General features: G+C 36.1%; 3 protein-coding genes across 3 annotated transcripts; 2 read left to right on the top strand and 1 right to left on the bottom strand.

Moving 5' to 3' along the window:
- Positions 1–6,027: 6,027 nt before the first annotated feature.
- On the top strand, positions 6,028–10,718 carry LOC136235713 (probable F-actin-capping protein subunit beta). Its single transcript, XM_066025605.1, has 8 exons — positions 6,028–6,343; positions 7,097–7,167; positions 7,602–7,715; positions 9,265–9,350; positions 9,438–9,511; positions 9,782–9,901; positions 10,115–10,210; positions 10,432–10,718. The coding sequence occupies exons 1-8, from the start codon at positions 6,215–6,217 to the stop codon at positions 10,510–10,512; spliced, it is 771 nt and encodes a 256-aa protein (XP_065881677.1). The 5' UTR covers positions 6,028–6,214; the 3' UTR covers positions 10,513–10,718.
- A 783-nt stretch (positions 10,719–11,501) lies between these two features.
- Positions 11,502–13,696, top strand: LOC136235343 (pentatricopeptide repeat-containing protein At1g34160). Its single transcript, XM_066024971.1, has one exon. It carries the CDS (start codon positions 11,780–11,782, stop codon positions 13,508–13,510), a length of 1,731 nt encoding a protein of 576 aa, XP_065881043.1. The 5' UTR covers positions 11,502–11,779; the 3' UTR covers positions 13,511–13,696.
- A 28-nt stretch (positions 13,697–13,724) lies between these two features.
- On the bottom strand, positions 13,725–17,874 carry LOC136235344 (very-long-chain aldehyde decarbonylase GL1-9-like). The gene is made up of 3 exons (XM_066024973.1): positions 17,589–17,874; positions 16,695–17,054; positions 13,725–14,571 (listed from the first exon to the last, which is right to left on the bottom strand). The coding sequence occupies exons 2-3, from the start codon at positions 16,923–16,925 to the stop codon at positions 14,029–14,031; spliced, it is 774 nt and encodes a 257-aa protein (XP_065881045.1). The 5' UTR covers positions 16,926–17,054; positions 17,589–17,874; the 3' UTR covers positions 13,725–14,028.
- Between the last annotated feature and the right edge of the window lie 2,083 nt (positions 17,875–19,957).

The raw sequence follows: 19,957 nt of genomic DNA, 5'->3' as shown, positions 1-19,957 counted from the left end.
TATTTAGAAACTACAGTCAAAGGTCAGAAAATCACCATAACCCCTGCCTATCTAGCTACTTTGCTTGATTTACTAGACGAAGGAATAGAATTTAGGACAAAAAAAGAGAAGGTACCTAAGGAGAAGCTTGACAAGATCAAGGGGTTCTGCAAACCCAAAGATCACAAGGGAGAAATACCCAGCACGTGTATGGGGCAAGACCAGAAGATGGCTCACTACATGCTGACCAACTTCATCTTCCCCGAGATCAACTCAGCCTCATCTGCCTCAAATTTTGAACAGTGCTTCATATGGCACATGTTGACCTACACTCCACTCAATATGCCCGTCTTTCTGGTTGGGGCTCTTCAACGGAGTGGAAAGAAGCTCAGGTTGGGTTCTCTGATCACTAAGATCATTGAGGACAAACAGATTGAGACAATCAATGAAACTGACACTTTGGGGAGTGAGATCACAGCAGCTCTACTGGTTGGACTGTTGTACAATCAACCGTTGAAAGGATATGAAGAAGTTGTAGATGCTGAGGAAAATGATGAAGCTGAGCTAGAAATTGAGCCTAAAAATGAGCCTGAGAGAGTAGTGGAGGCTCCTGCTGAGTCACCCAAGGAAAAGAAGAAGAAGAAGAAGAGAAAGGCCATTGAAACATGCTCCAAAGATATCAATGTTGTCCCAAAGAAAGTGAGACTGGTGTCTCAAGAAAAGGTCAAAGCTGACAAGGCTAAGGAGAAAGCTGAGTCGGCAGAGAAGAGAAAGAGGCCAGAAGAGCCTGAGGATGAAAAAGAGGGAACTCCAGAATCCCCCTTGATGAAAAGGAAGAAGGTTAATTCCTTGAAGACAGTTGAAGCTAATCCCCTAAATTGGGTTGTATCGTCCAAAAGTCATGGAACTGACCTAGAAAAGGAAGCTGAGAAAGAAACTGAGCAACAAGTTGAGAAAACAAATGTTGAAGTAGAAAGGGAAACTGACAAAGAAACTCATGTTGAGGAAGACATCCATACTGAGCAGGAAGAACCTGCTAATGTTGAGCAACCTCAGGGTGATGCTGAGCAAAGAGTGGAGGAAGAAGAAACTGTTGCTGTTGAGGATTGTTGAAACACCTTTCCACAAGATTTTGATTTGACAAAATCATCCATGATTAAGAGGCAATTAAATTTAGATGCTTTGATTTAATTATACTAATATGTTTGTTAAATATTGAGTGCAAAAATATATAAAGTAAAGACAGGACAAAAGTCAGCACAAACGAAGCTGAGTAGAACGGAACTCAGCATGACAGAATAGAAGCTGAGTGGAGTTAAAATTCAGAAACAAAATGAAGCTGACTAAAGCTGAAGACTTCTTCTGGAGCGGTTAAACAAAACGGAGCTGACCTTGAAGGAACTCAGCATGAACCGTGAACATTCAAAAAGAACAAACGAAGCTGAGTAACAGTCAGGACAGCATGAAGGATCCGTTCACAAAAAGACAAAGTCTGCAAATCTTCTGCACCAATAATTGGAACCTCGAAGACACCTAAAAGACTAATTCCGACAGTCATGGGACGTTGGATTATTGGAAATAGACAACTGGCACAAATAGACAAACCAGACGCTAGAAGACAAACCTGACGCCTGAAGAAAACAGAAATAGGGAATGGAGGTGCAGTCTGAAGCTTTCCACAAATTGTTCCCCAAAAGAGCCGTTTTGACATTAACGGTCAAGACATTTCAAACGATCAAATCTACAGATTTCCTTCTATAAAAGGACAATCGAAAAACTGGAATTTGCATACAAGCATCAAAAGAAAAATACAAGAGAGAAAGTTTAAAAGCACTCAAATACAAAAAAGATCTTACATCAACTGTTCTATATGTAAATGCTAGATTGAGTTGTAATCATCTAAAGTGTTCTTTAGTTCAAAAAGAACAAGTCTGTGATCAATAGGAATATTGAGAGTGTAAAGCTGAGTGCTTGATTGTAAGCATTTCAGTGGTAGAGAAATCTAGGTGCTGGGTTGTAGCACTTAGTAGGAGTTGAGTAGACGAATAGAGGAAGGTACTCTTGCATATTCAACTGCCTTGTAATTGGTTTATGCTCTACCTTTAAAGAGCTCGGTATTGGATTCAAAAAGCCCGGAGGACTCTGGGGACTGGACGTAGGCAGAGAGGCCGAACCAGGATAAGTGATACTGAGTAATCTCTAAAATCTCTCTTATAATTGCATGTGTTGTTTGCTTTATTTACTCAGCATATAAATTGCCTAAGCTGATCCTGAGTAAGTAAGTGGTGCTGAGTTAGAAGCTGACCTCCAAGAGTGTCAATTCCTAACTCTCAAGGAAACAACTTTGGTCAACATCTGACTAAATCTGTCCTGTGATATATCTCACCAAGCTGACCAAAGGCTGAGTTAATAAACTCTCAAAATAACATCCAGTCAGCTCAATTAAAACACGAAAAAGTTATATTAGTTCCTAACCCCCCCTTGGAACTAATTGCCTCCTATTAGACCTCCTAAGGTGCACTTGTCCAAGAATCATTGGATTTTTTATGCCAACAGATTTTTGACCTTATACAGTGTTAGAGTCACGGCTGCCAGGCCACCAGATATTTCTATATAGATGAATGATCTAATGAGGTCAAGCTGGGGACCGTCGGGTTCACCGGTGTAGGCTCGACCGCCATGGAGGGGATCGAGGGAGGAATTTTCCCCCTTGCCGAAGTCTGATTCTTGAGTAATTCCTAAACTTTGGCATTCTCCTATTGCAGGCTTTGCTGCTGCTCGATTATCTTTGTTTGTGCTGCATTTTGCATAGCCCGTGTTGTTTGGAAACTGCAGATCACGTTGACCAGTTGCACAATGGTGCTAGCGTCTTCCTCGTCGGGGCTCCACATCTGCGAGCAAATAGGGTCGGATTCAGTGGTATTCCTACAGAGCTAGGAGTGGGCTCCTCCCACCTAAGATTAGAAGTTCCGGTAATAGCAGCGAGCATCTTCTTTATGGGGTTTTGGGTCTGTTGGCTAGTCATTTCGATTAGAACTCTGTGACTATCAAAAGGTCGCTTATTCTCTACACTCACTACACCAAATAATGGAGATGTAAGAACCTGCAATAGTCTTCGGGATTCGAGCTTCACTTGCGAGGGGAATTGTTCCTGGGTACATCCTGGCGCACAAGTCAGTATGAATTCTAGAGAGAGTCTTAAGTAGAGAGAGATAGAGAGAGTATGCAGACCTTCTTATTGGGGATTTGGGGTCTTTATATAGAGCTGTCTGATTGGGTCGGGTCTACTCCACGAGTTTATACCAAAATTGCACTTCTTAGGCCGATTCCTAATAGGTGTTTGGATTAGGTTTAATGGGCTTGGTCCATATTCCTCATCAAAGAGTATTGTTGGAGATTATATGTAGGCCTAATACATCATTTGCCCCCTGAACTTGTCCAAAATAGTTGATTGGCTCTCTGAACTTTCAAAGTGTTTCGATAGCCCCCTGAACTTGCATAAAATGTTCAGTTAGCCTCCTGAACTTGCATAAAATGTAATCAATTAATCATTCGGTTGTAAAAAAGTAAGTTAAATACGGAAGATATGTTGCACACATCTTAAAATAGTAAAACGATCAAGGTCGGGGTATGCGATTATAATATTAGAGAATAAAATGTTTTATAGTTGAATAAGTAAGAAATTCTTTTTTAACATGTTTTAATCTATTTTGTGAAGTATGTAATAACATTCTAAGGCACGTGTAACATATCTTCCGCATTTGACTTACTTTTTTACAACCGAATGATTAATTCATTATATTTTACGCAAGTTCAGGGGGCCAATCAACCATTTTGGACAAGTTCAGAGGGCAAATGATGTATTGAGCCTTATATGTATTAGTCACTCCTCAAATCACTGAAAGTCAATTGTTTATATTACTTTTAGAAAGTGAATTAAGACTCCAAGACTTTTAAGTTAAAATTTGAGGAGTTCAGGTTAAAATTCGATTTCAATAGATTCTTAGTCACTCCTCAAATCGCTTGGATGCGTTTGTTTTAGGGTTTCAAGAAAGGGTAATGGAATGAGGAGGTTTCATTCCCTTTATTGTTTGTTTTATTAATTCAATCATTGCATTTACCTTTTTTAGTTTTGGGTTTACCTCTAACTCCTCTAATCTCATACCCAACCCTCAAAATTTTCTATTCATTTTTCCCTCCTTTACTAACTTGAACTTCTACCATTCTTATAAAATTTTTCTTTAGTTTTTATTTTACTTTTTACTTTTTGTGTTGGTTTCATATATTTATTTATTTTTACTTTTTTATTCTTGAATTAATTTCACTTTTTATTCTTGTATTTATATATATTTTTAAAAAATTCAAAACTTTTTTTTACCAAATTTTACTTTTTTGACTCTAAAATAATTTTATTTTATTTTTTATCTTTATACATATTTATTTTTACTTTTTACTTCAAAATAATTTTGACCAAATTTTTTTCCTTCTATCATATTATTCATTTTTAATATTTATTTTTAATTATTTGAAAATGATTATGTTTTTTAAAATATAATATTTATGCATTTTTTGATTAATTTTATTTCAGTTTCTTTTGTTTTATCGTCTTTTAATTTTAATGGTTGAAGTAATTGATTTAATTTTTATATTTACATGTGATTAAATTATTAATACATACACAAGTATGTATAAAAATTATTGTTGAAAACAATCAACAACTCGGGTTTATTATCTCATTTGAACCAAAAAGTTACAAAGGGAATCAGAGGTATAACATTCCATTTCTGGAACCGAAACAAACAGACAAGGAGATTCAATGTCATTCCATTCTTTTCTCACTGTTTCTCTTTATTGATTCCATTCTGTTACACCAATGCGAACCAAACGCTACACTCTTTATTAATGAGGAGTCTCTCTCCACTCTTATTCCCCTCCTTATTTCTTTTTCTATTAATAGTTTTTATTGAAGGGTCTCTATCCTCTCATTATTGATAAATATAACAATACATACTAATTTTAATGATAATAAAATAAATAAGGAGTGCTAACATACGAAATAAATACTGACAAGTGGAGCATTGAGAGTCTTCAAATCCAGTAAACACGTGGAAGAATAAGAGCCTTCGGATCCGATAGACTTCCATGAATCATTTTCCATCAAGGAAAACATGTATGTCAGCTAGTTGAACAAACCAGAAGACTTCTCCTAGGGGAAGACTTCTTATAATAGAAAAAAGGTTCATAATAAAGGAAGAATTCCTAGAAGAAGAAGAATTCGACAGAAACAAAGTGAGACACCTCCTAGAGCCAAGGCTTTCTCGTCCTAAAGAACGTTAAACTTGGCATTAGAGGAGGGGGCATCTGATATCAGACAGATATAAACACGTCCATATGGCATATATGAACCCCGACCTATCAACCAGAATCATGACCCATGGAATCATCACAGAGGATCAGTTCCCCGAACGACTAGTTCCACAATCTTGATCCATAAGATCACAATCGATCCAGTCAAAGATTAACATGTTACTGCACAATCATGCCCAATCTCGTCAATCACGGATCTGAGCCCCGATTTATGGATACACGTTCGCCTATCAAAAATTGATACGTAGTACAACACGTCCCAAGGTTTATAACCACCCCACTATGTTCCAATCACATTATAAGTAGAGTAAGACATCACACAATGTACAAATTCATTCATATCCACTAAGCTTATACTCTAACTTTGATTTATTGTTGTGTTCATCTTAAATCGTCCATAAAAGCTTATTTAGGTATCATAGTGGATTCGTCGGACTTCGGTCCTCCTTTGACCATGTTTTTAATTTCTTTAATTTAATAAATTAAGTGTTAAATTGATATCTAAAATTAGTAGAAAATTATTAGTTTATTTTAAAGTTTAAGTGACTCAATTTCAAATTTAATAATTTTTAATAAATTAATCCAGAATGGATTTCAGCTAAACTGATTTTGCATTTTGACTCCTAATTTGTAGTTTTATACACTATAGAGAAACCAATACAATGTGGCGGAAAGCAGGGGAATACAAACCGAGGCAAGGGATAAAGAAAAAGGAAAGGGGTGGGCTTCATAAATACAGATACAGTAGTGTGGTTCCCGTGAGGGAAACTCGGATCAAACTGACGCGCCTCTTTCTTCCTCACTGGTTTTCGGTTCGGACGAGAGTTCAATTCAAGACAGAGAAAACAGAAAAAAAAGAAGCAAAGTCATGGAGGCAGCCTTGGGATTGATGAGAAGAATACATCCCAAGCAAACGGAGACCGCTCTCTCCGCTCTTCTCAGCCTTCTCCCTCACCACTCCTCCGATCTCCTCTCCCAAGTCGATCAGCCACTCCAGGTATTTTCACTCGCGTTCTGATTCAACTTATCACAACTCATGTCGGCATTTTTTCGTTTTACCAAGATTCGGGATTCTGTTTATGTGCTACTTCGGTTTTTGGTTTTTGAATTTTTTTTAATAGTGTTAGGTTTTAACTCATTTCTGTTTGGTATGCTAGAAAAGGAGGCGATAGTGTGGCAGATAGGGTTGCGCTTTTTAATAAGTTTTTCTGCTTGTTGGGAACTTTGAAAATGCTTAATATGCTTTCTTTCAGGACCATTCTGGAGTGAGGGTTTCTACTTTTTATTTACTGAAAAAGAAAATTAAAATTGAAATTGGACCTCTTCCTGTGTTTGTCTTAGTACCTTAGTTTTTATGCAATAGTATGCATTTGGCAGTTCCTGTTTGGCCTCAAAACTGCGGGGACATCTCCGATTTGACTTTATGTTACTTCTGAAACTCCGTGTTCTGTGTTTCAGTTCTGATTGACTTCCTTGTTATGAAAGATTTACATTGTTCTTGCTCTTTTGAATGTAAACCAATGCCTTTTTGAAATCTCTCAAAGATAACAATGCAGAGTCCATCTCTTTCTTTCTAGTCTATGTTGATACATGAGTTGCTGCACTTTTTAATATGGTCTTAGGTTTTGTATGGGCAAGTACTAGATAGATACAGAGTCTTTAGTGACGCATATGGTGAATATTTATTATTTGACTATCTTATGTGATGTCAAAACAATACCTTTCTGAGTCATACAATTTGCAATTGAAGGTCTTAACAGATGTAGATTGTGGGAAGAACTTCATTTTGTGCGAGTACAACAGAGATGCTGACTCTTACAGGCAAGAACTTTTTTATATCCTTCTTTTTGTTGATATAGTTGTATGTATGTAGCTTAGCATATATATGGAATGTGTAAATGCTTCAAGGATTCATTTGGTGCCAAAAGCATCCTGGATTGTAATGAAAATGCACATTGTTATGCATATTCCCTAGCGTCTTGCATGATGTATATGTTCTCTGCAGTTCATATATTATTCAGCATTTTTGTTTGTGATGTATGTATAGCTATTGCATTCATTTCATGCTTAATACTAAAACTTGTTTGTAAATTCTGAAGTGCCTTGCAATGCTATGCTTTTCCATTTTCCAGGCCTATAATTTCAGTTTAAGCAGACAATGTTGAATTTCTATGTGGCTGTGTGCATCATACAGTTGTTTTTCTCCTACAGAAACCGGACTAAATTATGTGATTGGGTTTTCTTTTTTCTTGTAGGTCACCCTGGTCAAATAAATATTATCCACCTTTGGAAGATGCGCTTTATCCATCTTTTGAGTTGAGGAAACTTGAAAATGAAGCAAATGAAGTCTTTGCTGTTTATCGTGACCAGTGAGGTCCTTTACTTACCTCTTCTTTGAGTCGAATTATGATTGCAGTAGTGATTATTAAGGTCCTTTACTAATTGACTCCATATTTATCAAAGGCGTGCCTGAGGCAGAAAAGGCTCTAGGCTCCAGGCATGTCGCTTGAGAAGCCAAAAAGCAGGCACTGTTCAAGAGGTGCTCGCCTGAGCCCGCCTTTGTGAGCCTAGTGCTTTGCTGGAGGCACACCTAAGTGCAATTTTATAAGCTAGCCAATTTTTTGAGGGTTCCGAGGTAAAAAAAATGGTTGTTTTAATATCAGTCTTTCCCTATCTATATCATCAGCAGTTAAAATTAAATTAGGATAAAAAGAATAAACAAAAGACGAAAGAAGTTTAGACCTGCAAAAATATCTCAAATAACGATAGAGAAAAGGCTAACCATTTTGAAGACCAACATGCGATTTTGAGGGAGAGGACAACCAGCGAATTATTGAAGAACAGTAGCCAGCGCCAGCTCTTAAGGAGAACGAGGAAGAATAATATGATTTTGTAGATGAGTACCTTAAAGATGAAGAGGATGAGATTAAGAACCTTGAAGATGAGTTTGATGTTAGAGATGATGATAGTGATGGTGATGACTTTGATGGGTGATGAATATGGACTATGGAGACTTCAATCTTGATGAAAAGTAGTTATTAAGCTATTAGTTAATTAACTTAGGCTTTGGTTGGACTTTAGTCTTTAGATTTAGAATTTATTATTATGAAAGAGTAGTAGTTAATTTGGAATTTATTTCATGCTAGAATCTGTAATTAAGATTATTGATAGTTGGATATGATTTAGTATTTGACTTTTTTTTATTATAATTTTTTTGTTAGACATGCTAATTGCTTTAATTATAATTATATTAATTTTCTTTAGTGCGGCTTGTGTTGCTCAAGCGCGCGCTTGTGCCTATGCTCCAGGATTTTTTGGCGCCTTATTGCGCCTTTAGTACTTATGATTGACTCTTTCTTTCAACTCCTCGGCTATGGCTTTCATAATTTTTTCAGTGGATAGGAGTGCATAATACATCCCTTGTTTGGAAGTTGCTAGTATTTGATAGAGAATATCTAGTGAATATTCTGGAAGGGGTGAGGTGTACGGGATAGGGGCATTTCGGGTATAAGTTATTAGTACATGTATTTAGGGTATGAGTTATTAATATATAAGGGAGGGTTATTTTAATTTGTTGTTTGGCTGCTATTGCAGTGGCTCTACTTAGTAGAGAGAGAGGTTTCTCCTGTGTGGATTAGGGAACTAGTTCTACCCATTTTATCCATTGCTCATCATTGTTTTCCTTCAATATATCAGTATTTCTCCTTTCTATTTTCATCTTGGTGTTTGAGTTTCTAACAGTATTCATCTTGTGATGTTGGAGTAGAACAAATGGAGTCATTGACACTTCTGAAAATGTTCTTTAAATATGTGCTTGTACTTCTTTATGGGATTTTGTGTGTGTGTGTGTGTGTGTCCTGCCATTTCATAATCCTGTGAAAAGAGGTTTATCAGTCTGATCAACCAGTGAGCTGATAGGTATTATGAAGGTGGGATCTCATCTGTTTACATGTGGGAACATGATGATAATGAAGGTTTTGTAGCCTGCTTTTTAATAAAGAAAGGTGAGGATATTTTCTGCATGAATTAGCACTTAAAATGCTTGATGTTTAATAGCTCTGACTGGACTGTTTTTACTTTCATGGATTAAGATGGCTCAGAGGCAGGGCATGGCAGAAGGGGTTTTTTGCAAGAGGGGGCATGGGATTCCATTCATGTTATTGAGGCAAGTCTTGGCCAGGAAATGCAAACTTGACAAGATAATTTTTCCTTCTTCCCTGTTAACTTTCTTTTGGGAATACTCTCTTTTGGACAAGTGGCTTTCAGGAAAAAAAAAGAATTGTTGACTTTCTTTTGGGAAACCTCTCTTTTCAACCACTATTATCCCTGTAAACTCATTTGTATACATTATGGAAATCTGTTGGATTATGCAGCACAACTTGTAGTTTATTTATAAGTTTATTGATCTATTGCTATAAAAAAATTTGTTATGTAGGTGGGACCAGAAGAGGAAGGAATATCTCATTATTGTTTGACCAGTACTATTATGCTGTCTTTGACTACAAAAAATGATTACTCTGGCACATTCAATCTCTCAGGATCCATTAGAAGACAGGTATCATATCCTCAAGTAATTTTATGTTACTGTTTTGCAAGCACTAAGATGCTCATATCTTGATGATGAGGTACTAGAGTAGCAATGAGGCATTCCATTACAGGTTAACTTGGATGTCATGACAAGAACACTGGAACACATACATCCTGTCAAACCATGTCCATTTACAGATTTATTAATGTTTGACTGAACTCAATGTTTGAGTTTTTGCAGATGAACATGGACCTCGTGGTTGCAGATGGTCATCTTTGTAACATGGGAAGGATGATTGAAGAAATGGAGAGTAAGCTCAGAAACTCACTAGATCAGGTACGCTACTTGTATTATCAACTTGTGCACGTGTGAAGTGACACAGTCAACTTGTTTTTGAGTTATGACTTGTGACTAATGATCTAGTAGCTCTAGTCATACCATCATTTACCTTGTAGTACAAGAAACGAAAGCTTCGATTCCTAAAATATAGTTTTTGGAATTGGAGTTGGACATTTGTAGTGGGTTTTGAGAGATGTGTGGTGTGTTAATAATTACAGGTTTATTTTGGGAAGACGAAAGAGATGGTTTGCACTCTTCGACCCCCAGCTGAAGTTGTATTGAAGCTGCCAACCAGCTGATCAAATGGAGACATGCGCCATACATAAAATGTTGGAAATTTGTGTAGCAGTGTGATTGGTGGAGGAAAGACATGTACATTTTCAATGTCTTTGCTTGTTCAACTTTGAAAATTACATGTAGAACTTGTGCCGAGCTGTCTTTTCCTTGCAATGCCTTTTGTGTTATTGCCTTGAGATAATATATATATTATTTGAAACAGTTGTCATTTTTGGCTGTTGATACAATGTCCTTTGTTTATTGTATAATCTGCTTTACATGATCTTTAGATAGAAAATCGTTGTTCTTTGATAATTCACTGCCTTGAATAATGAGTTGTGAAAGATCCGTGTTGAAATTTGATCTTTTAATGTTTCATATTTGGATTGGGATTGCGGATATAGAAAGGGGTAGGTACGTGTTTCTTTATAATCAGATTTGCTGTACTTTTTGAGGTATAAATTTTAGAGTTAAATCATATCAATTTAAACACGTTTACGAGGTTAATAATACATTTTGTAAGTCACACGGTGTTAATAAGACATTTTATAAGTTAAGCTTAGGGGCTTTTAATTTATTCTACGAGGAAACCTGTTTCATTATCTCCGCACATAAGGTTAATTTTGATTTTTGGAGTGACCTGTTTCATGGAGAATCCATATTTTCCAAATTTACCAATCCCACTCATGCAACAAAAATTAGGAAAACATTAGGAGCAATAATACTTTCATGGCAGATGATACAAGATACTTCTTTGACCCTTGATATTCCATTATGTCAAAGTTTCTCTTTTCTTTCTAAATGGGGAATGAATTCATTCACTTCGGAGTTTGATGTTGAGTTCATTAACTAATAATTGAATATACATATATAATTAATTCTTTAACTAATACTAGTAATTAAAAATAATAACGTATTAAAATACCAATAGTTTCTACCTATAAAATAATATAATCGCAGTCTTAATCTATATAATAAAAGTCCTCGTTAAAAAGAAACACAAAAATTACAAAACAGTGAACTGACCAGAGCTGTGCATTTTCTAGGAAATGTTATCACCAATTTTATTGTTCTTCGAACTATAAGAACTAACAGACTGCCAAGCATCAATAATCAGATCATCATCAGGATCAGGGATTACATTTAGGGGGTTGTTGATTATAATTAATTTTAAAGGAGTTCTAAAGTTTTTTAAATTCATTTGGTAATTTCAAACGACAAGTCGTTATCTCTTACCAGATCATCCCTGTTCAGTAAATATGAATGCTGTAGCTCAATCCGTGTTTTGGAATGGCCGCCGTCCTGGATTGGGTGATACCCAAATGCGCCACTCTTTCCCAAGCCAAACAACTCCAAGCTCACCTCATTACATCCGGCAAATTCCAGTTTAGAATCTGCTCTTCTCGCTCCAACCTTCTTGAACTCTATGTTCTCTCTCTTGATAGCCTCTCCTTCGCCATACACACCTTCTCCCAAATCCTTACCCCTTCCACCAATGACTGGAATGCTATCCTCCGTGGCCTCATTCAAAGCCCTGCTCCTGCCGATGCTTTTATATGGTACAGAACTATGATGCGTGGATCGAACAGAGTTGATGCTCTTACTTGCTCTTTTGTTTTGAAAGCTTGTGCTCGCGTATTAGCTTCTTCTGAGTCCATCCAGTTGCATTCTCATATTCTGCGCAAGGGGTTCAATGCCGATGCTTTGTTAGGCACTACTTTGTTAGATTTGTATGCTAAAGTTGGTGATCTTGATAGTGCGCAGAAGGTGTTTGATGAAATGATTGTGAGAGATATTGCTTCTTGGAATGCGTTGATATCTGGGTTTGCTCAAGGGAATAGGCCTACTGAAGCTCTGGCTTTGTTTAATAGAATGGATACTATGGGGTTTAAGCCTAATGAAATTACAGTTCTTGGCGCTCTTTCTGCTTGTTCACAATTGGGTGCTTTTATAGAAGGTGAAAAGATTCATGAGTATATTAGAAATGAAAATTTAGATATGAATGTGATAGTCTGTAATGCAGTTATCGATATGTATGCTAAATGCGGGTTTTCAGATAAGGCGTGTTCAGTTTTTCAGAGCATGAGTTGCAGGAAGAGTCTTATTACTTGGAATACAATGATAATGGCATTTGCAATTCATGGAGATGGAAATGAAGCTCTTCAAATTTTTCAGCAAATGGATCAATCTGGGATTATCCCGGATGCTGTATCTTATCTTGGAGTTTTATGTGCGTGTAACCACGCAGGGCTAGTGGAAGAAGGCTTCGGATTGTTCAATTCAATGAAGAGTAGAGGAGTTGTTCCTGATATCAAGCATTATGGAAGCGTGGTTGATTTGTTAGGTCGAGCAGGACGACTTCAAGAGGCTTATGATGTTATCAATTCTATGCCAGTGGTGCCTGATATGGTACTTTGGCAGACTTTGCTTGGTGCTTGCAGGACTTATGGGAATGTAGAAATGGCAGAACATGTTTCAAGGAAGCTGGTGGAGATGGGATCTAACCATGATGGTAATTTTGTTTTGTTATCCAACGTTTATGCAGCGCGGAAGAGGTGGATTGATGTGGGGAGAGTAAGGGACGCTATGAGGAATAAGGATGTGAAGAAAGTGCCTGGCATTAGCTACATTGAAGACAAAGGCGTAACACATATGTTCTATAATGGCGACAAGAGTCATGAACGTTGGAGGGAAATTTATGGCAAGTTGGATGAGATTAGGCTGAGGATTAAGGAATACGGGTATACGGCTGAGACAAGCTTTGTGTTGCATGATATAGGAGAGGAAGAGAAGGAGAATGCATTGTGTAATCATAGTGAGAAGTTGGCTGTGGCTTATGGTTTGATTTGCACAACTGAGGGGATGCCAATTCAAGTGATTAAGAACCTCAGGATATGTGGGGATTGTCATCAAGTAATTAAACTCATATCAAGGGCATATAATCGAGAAATTATTGTTAGGGATCGAGTAAGATTTCATAGGTTTAAGCAAGGTTCTTGCTCTTGCAGAGATTATTGGTAATTATTGAGTTGTTGGCATATTTTTGAAGTGGTTCCCTGTGAAGGAAAACCTTTTGTAGAATTTTTTTTTTATTTTTTTTTTTATGTACAATCAATAATACTAGGCATAACTATCCGGGTACAGTCGTAGCCCTGATTCATCACCTGAAGTTTAAGTGTATAAAACTACATGTTTTGTTTTTGATGATTTGGAGTGTTTCCAATATTGCTACAAATAGAACAAATATGCTACATATATAGATTCACAACGTAATATAGAACAAATATGCTACATATATAGCATTCACAATTACCATTTTTTGGGTAGATTTGAGAAGCTACCATAACATACAAAATGAAGTGGCAATCAACTAGAAAAGACGCCGGCCAGGCACCTAAATGACTCCAGCTGAAACCCTATAATATTAATCGTCCATGACCAGTTTTAATTTAACTACCTAAGAATGACATTCTCAACCAAAAACTATTCCTGTTAAATGACAAAACCCGAAATCATACAGTAAATCATCAAACTAGAACTTAGTCTTTAATCAGCCTTGCCTCAAAACCACCTTCCGCTCGCTTTACTAGATCATATGGCATGTGGGTTCCAAGAACTTTGTCCCATATAGCAAAGAATGGCTGAGAATAGTTGAACTTTGTGCCTGGGAGTTGATGATGGATGTCATGATAGGCAGTGTTGTTTTGGAAAAGAATGTGGAATATATTGCCAGGCAACCAAAGTCCGGAATGATCATCCACAGTTTTAACTACTGCAAAGCAGAAAAATAGTACACCAGTCCGGGCAGTCATTCCTGACACCAAGAAAGAGATTGCACCGCCAACTGTGTCGAGCAAGAGACCCTCCAGTGGGTGATTATAAAGGGCCCCGATTGCATAAGGGACAACTAGCCTATGATGTTGAGAGTGGACATGACGGTATAAAAATTTGTTCTGATGCATATATCGGTGAACAAAATACTGCCATGTATCCATTATGAACATAGCAACAATAATCTGCAGAATTTGGATAGGAACCGATGGCTGCGTAGTGATTCCTGATGCATCTGCTGTTGAAGTCAACTGCAGCAGCAAAGCAAGACAATGAATATTTAATTATCAAATTGTAAACATATGAAAAGGAGTCAAATAACACTATCAAGTAATTAATATCCTAATGTTTAAATCAAACTCTCAGTAACTCAGCAGACAGAGTTCATGTTAGACAAAAGAGCTGCTTAACGTATCTAGTTAAAATGTCTTCAATTAAGCTGTTGGATAAAGGTTGCACCAACATTTTTTCACTTCTACATCAGAAACAAACTGCAAGAAGTTAACGTAAGAGTACCAAGTAAAACAGACATTCATAATGTCATATTTTCAAGAGCAAAAGCAACTTATAAGGAGACATCCAAATACTAGACCTTGTTTCGGAGTATCCAAAATTACAAACCAACTAATATACAATTGAAAAGCATTTATAAACTAACATTTGATTAGATAAATTCAGACGTAAGGGGATGAGAACGTGAGATTCTAGTCACAGACTAATCTACAGCCATAAAAAAAAAAAGACATTTTCTAGGTAGTTTACAGTTTCCAACTTTTACCTCAATAGAGGGGAAAAAGGGAGAGGGGGCTGAGAAAATTGCTTATCCTTAAGCTATATGCTGCAGGATTTCTCAAGCCATCAAAGGAACAATACTTTAAATATGCTAGCTGCGCTTTCCCTTTGAAATTAATGAATCGAAATAGCTAACCATGAAAAGTTATCTGCTTAATGTGGTTACATTGGATGAGCTGTGAATGTGTGATAGACAGACAGATGAAGAGTGCAAAGCATGCCCATAGGGACACAAGTACAGTAAAGGAAAAGTAAAGAAACTGGTCCTGACTAGGAGCACAAGAATAATTGAAAAACTCCTCCCACCACCAATAACATATTCCCTTTTTCAACTTTCTTCACCTAAGTACATTTCCAGTAGGTAACAGAAGAACCCCACATAAACCACCACATTCATCAATTGACTTTCAGCATCTGTTAGTCTTGTGTTCTCTTTTGAGGAAAAAAAAAGAAAAGGAGATTTTGTAAGCATGATATTTATTGTTAAGAAATAGCAAAAACGCAACCATCATTTCCCGGAAAATTTCACTCATTCTAAAGTCTGAGTTGAGTTGCCTTTGACTTCCAAAGCATCATAATGTTTCAGTCAAACATGGATGTTTCAGCAAGCAAATTGAAATAGCACTAAGGTTTTCAAACTTCATGAAAAAGGTCTTGTACCAGAAATACTAGAGAGAGAGAGAGAGTTAAACAGTTCATCAAATATTTCCCCAAGTCTTCCTTTCTTGGACAACAACAACTGTAAGCAAAAGAAGAAAGATTTTCAACCCTTGATCATCTAGTATGAGCTTCTGCATGACATTTCAAATTCAAACTTAGATTCTTTGCAAAATAAGCTACCATATACGAACCCCATTAACTATCCAGCTTTGACAGCAAACAAAACATTACAAAATAAAAACTCTATTTCCCCTAAAATAAAAATTGCCAAGGGCTATCATAATCATGCATCTTTAAACAAAGTTGAAACTCGTCTTTTCTAATACAATTAGATGCAATATGTACATTTCTGACCTTCCAGTATGAACAGAATAAATTCGTTAACAATAATAGGCCAGCAGGTATTCCAAGTTCATATTCATCTCAAACCCCCTAGTTTTCTTGTCATTTCAATTATTAGTCATCCCTCTTTCCACGTCCTATCACAAATAGGGGAAAAAAAAAAGAGATCCATCCTCTCTCTCCAACCAAAAAACACATCTACTCTTCTATATATTGTACAAAGCAAGGTCTTAGGTTGTGCACATTGCTATAACTGCCAAATGCAGCATCAAGCAACTCAAGGATATCAAGAAACCAAGTACAAGGCTTTCACCATCTCAGCACAAGTCTTCCATATTATTTCCAATATTTAAAAGATGATAAAGCCATTTTAATCAAGTCTATTCTGGATAAAGTTAATATTAAGATCACTTCACCCGGAACAGTCCTATCTTTACCTCCTCGCTCTCTTTTCTATGGCTTCTCACATATGTTACAAGTTCTACGTTACCACATTCACTATTAGAAGGGCAAGATAACGATTCATACAACATGGCATGGAGAGAAAATAGAAAATACTTGGTCAAGTTTAACAACTAACCAAAAAGAGCACATGAGCAACTATTGCCTGAACAAGCTGTTGAAGCAACACACCCTTGACAACTTTGGGCAGGGGCACCAAGTTCTTCTCTTCCTCCTCTTTCCTAGTATGCAACCGATATTTATCCAAAGGCGGCAAGAGTTGATAAAACCCAGCATACAACCAATAAACAATAATTGGGGCAAAAGTTCCCATTGCTTCATCACTCACATAACCTTCCCAAAACACCATACTTGAACCGCTTCACGAAGCACAAAATACTTCCTTTTGTTCCAAAACTGAAATTACAGCTTCAAAATATCCACTTACGAAGCCACATTAAGGTTGAAGTTCCACAATCGAACTCACATACCGCATAATCTGAGGATAGAGAAAACCAGAAAAAAGAATCAGAATTTACAAACTCTGAAGCTACAACACTAAGGTATCTGACTGAAAACAGAGTAATTTAACATAAAAAGAAGCATTCAACATTTCAAAATAAAAAAAGCAACCGTTCTTTCAATTCACATTTCTTTTATTCAATTCAAGAGAAAACAAAGAGGAAAAAGATGTTCAATTATGAAATTTTACAATTCCAAAACATCAGAGTTTCAAAAGCCTGACATTAATTACGTTCAAAATTTCAAACGTCAGGAAAATAGTACATCTTGAACAGAGAAAAAAGAAATAAATATCAAAGTACAAAATTTTCCAAAAAAAGAAAAAGATATACATTCAAATTAGACTTAAAAATCTGCTATGAACAAGACATAAAGTCTGATTCTTCTAATTTTCTCCTGAAATCTCCTCATTTATACATTATTCACCAAAACATAAGAGTAAGTAATTCAAACTCAAAAAGACAAAGAGAGCAAACAGTGGAAGTAAAAAAAAGAAGGAATTGCAACTTACAGAGAAAGAGATCGGATTAACTGAAAAGACGAAAGTGAATCAGATCTAGAAAGGGTAGAGCGCCTGCAATTTTGGATCAAACCTTAAGGAAGGAATTTAGTATAAAATTGGTTGAACGTTTTGGTTTATCTGTTATTGTATACGGAAAGGGTAATGATTGAAAGAGAAAGAGAGGAGTAGGCTGTATACTCCTTGTTCGTAGCTGTATTTTCCTTGTGAGTTTGGGAGACCAGAAAATGATTGGATCTCTCTACAGTCTGCCCCCACTTGCTTGCCTTTTCTCTCCCGCTGGCTTTTTTTTTTTTTTTTTTACCTTGTTTTCAAAAAAATTCTTTGTTTCCATGGTTTCAGGCGCACGTGGTGCGAGATATTTTCTTTGAAGCCATTGCATACTAGGGACTAAAATCCGCAACACTATTCAACTTTGTTAAAAAAAAAAAAAAACTTTGTTACAATTACTAAACTTCAAATTTTGGCTTTATTATGAAATAAATAAATGGATTAATAGTACATTGTCATCCTCTTTCAAATTTATCTAAAAAAACTTGATTTTCGAAGTGTTCCCATCCAAGTTAAGGTACTATGGAAACATTTTAAATAAATTCAAATTTAAAAAGCTACGAGATCACTTTGAAAGTTTAAAATACGGATCAAATTTTTTTAAATAAATTTAAACCTAAATAAATTTAGAATATTAAACCTAACTTTTTTATTATAATACTTTAAATGAGGAAATCTTTTTATTTTATTTTTCCTAATGTTTGTGCATAACAATATACTAATTTTTTTTTTTTTTTTTTGATAATGGAATATGCATTACAGAAGATTAACAGTTACAAACATCATTCTTAATACAACTGAGAATAAAATGTGTAAAATCTGCTAAATAGATTTCCGGATGAGCAAGGGTTAAGACCCAAGTGGCCAGTCTATGTGCAGGAACATTTGCATTCCTGAGATCGTTGCGTACTGTAAGCTGACTAGAATTGCTTGCAATTTCGCGTGTAGGACCGAAATCGACGAACCAAGAGGGCCACCACCTGACATAAGAACAGAACCTTTGTAATCCCTGATAATGAACCCGAAAGCACTCTTATTTCTGGTAGGATACAAACTTAATGTAAATGAATTGTTCTTTATATCATTTGTTTTAATGAGATATATGTTTTGTAACTATATAAAGGCAATCCCTTTTAAGCACTAAATAAAGTCTAATAAAAGGAAATCCGTAAGTTTGTTTTAAAGTGATTATAAAGTGTTCATACAAGCATGAAGTGAGACAAAACTTTATAATAAACTAATAAACTTAAAACCACTCCAAGTCAAGTGATATGTTTAGGATTGATATATCACTGTTGAGACTTGCATGTAACAATGTCTTCTGTCCGACAGAAAGCTGATCTCACAAGCTTCATATATACAGATATCTGGACAGTTACATGGATCCGATGAAAAGTAGTTCATTAGGATTGAGGACCCGACTTGAGATAACAGGATGGGTAGATTCATCCTTGTCACCTGTTCATCTCATTGGTATTAATAGGTGTAAATAATCCTCAGACTCAAAGGAATGTTAATTGGTATTCTGGATTACGGAATGTGACGCTTTGACTCTGGTGTAACACGGTCCTTAACAGAGATGACTCTAGGGTGTGAACAGCAGACGTTGGGTATCACAGGAAGTGATTGCAGGATCGTTATATATTGGATTGAGCATTTATCACTCCCGATAAATGGGAGATATGTCCATGGATCACTTGTGGAAGACTCGACTCTAAATCCATGCAAGGTGATAGCTTAAGACTTGAAATACAGATTTCACTTAACTTATCTATTTTGAGTTGACTCGGCCTGTACAAGTAAAACGAACGTCTCGCTATATGTGACTTGACATTACCCATAGTCATAAGATTCAGTTCAAGGATGTAGTTGATAAAGGATCGAATTATACCGTAACTAATACTGAAAGGTCAACGACAGAATCAACCTGTCTTCTTATAGCTCTAGGGGAATGATTACGGACTTGTTAATCACATACTCTGTACATCATTCCGTTATGCAAAGATTAAATATAATTCTTTGAAAGTTAATTTTAATAGTTGCATACGGCTAGAAGCAATAAGAACCTAATGGGTCACACATAAGACTTGGAACCCAAAAGAGAGACAGATGTTAATTAATTGACGGAAGCCCAACTGAGCCCAGTAATAGAGGGGGTCGAAATTTATGTATATAAATTCATAAATAATTAATTTGATTTTATCTATTCTAATTAGATTAGGATTATGAATTAAATTAATTAAAGGATAAATGAGTTAGGAGTTTTAATTAGATTAAATTACTCCTATTATTATCCAATAAGGTTATTA

Source organism: Euphorbia lathyris, chromosome 7, assembly GCF_963576675.1.
Source record: "Euphorbia lathyris chromosome 7, ddEupLath1.1, whole genome shotgun sequence".
In the NCBI taxonomy this organism is placed as follows: domain Eukaryota; kingdom Viridiplantae; phylum Streptophyta; class Magnoliopsida; order Malpighiales; family Euphorbiaceae; genus Euphorbia; species Euphorbia lathyris.
This window is presented reverse-complemented; position numbering and strand designations above follow the sequence as displayed.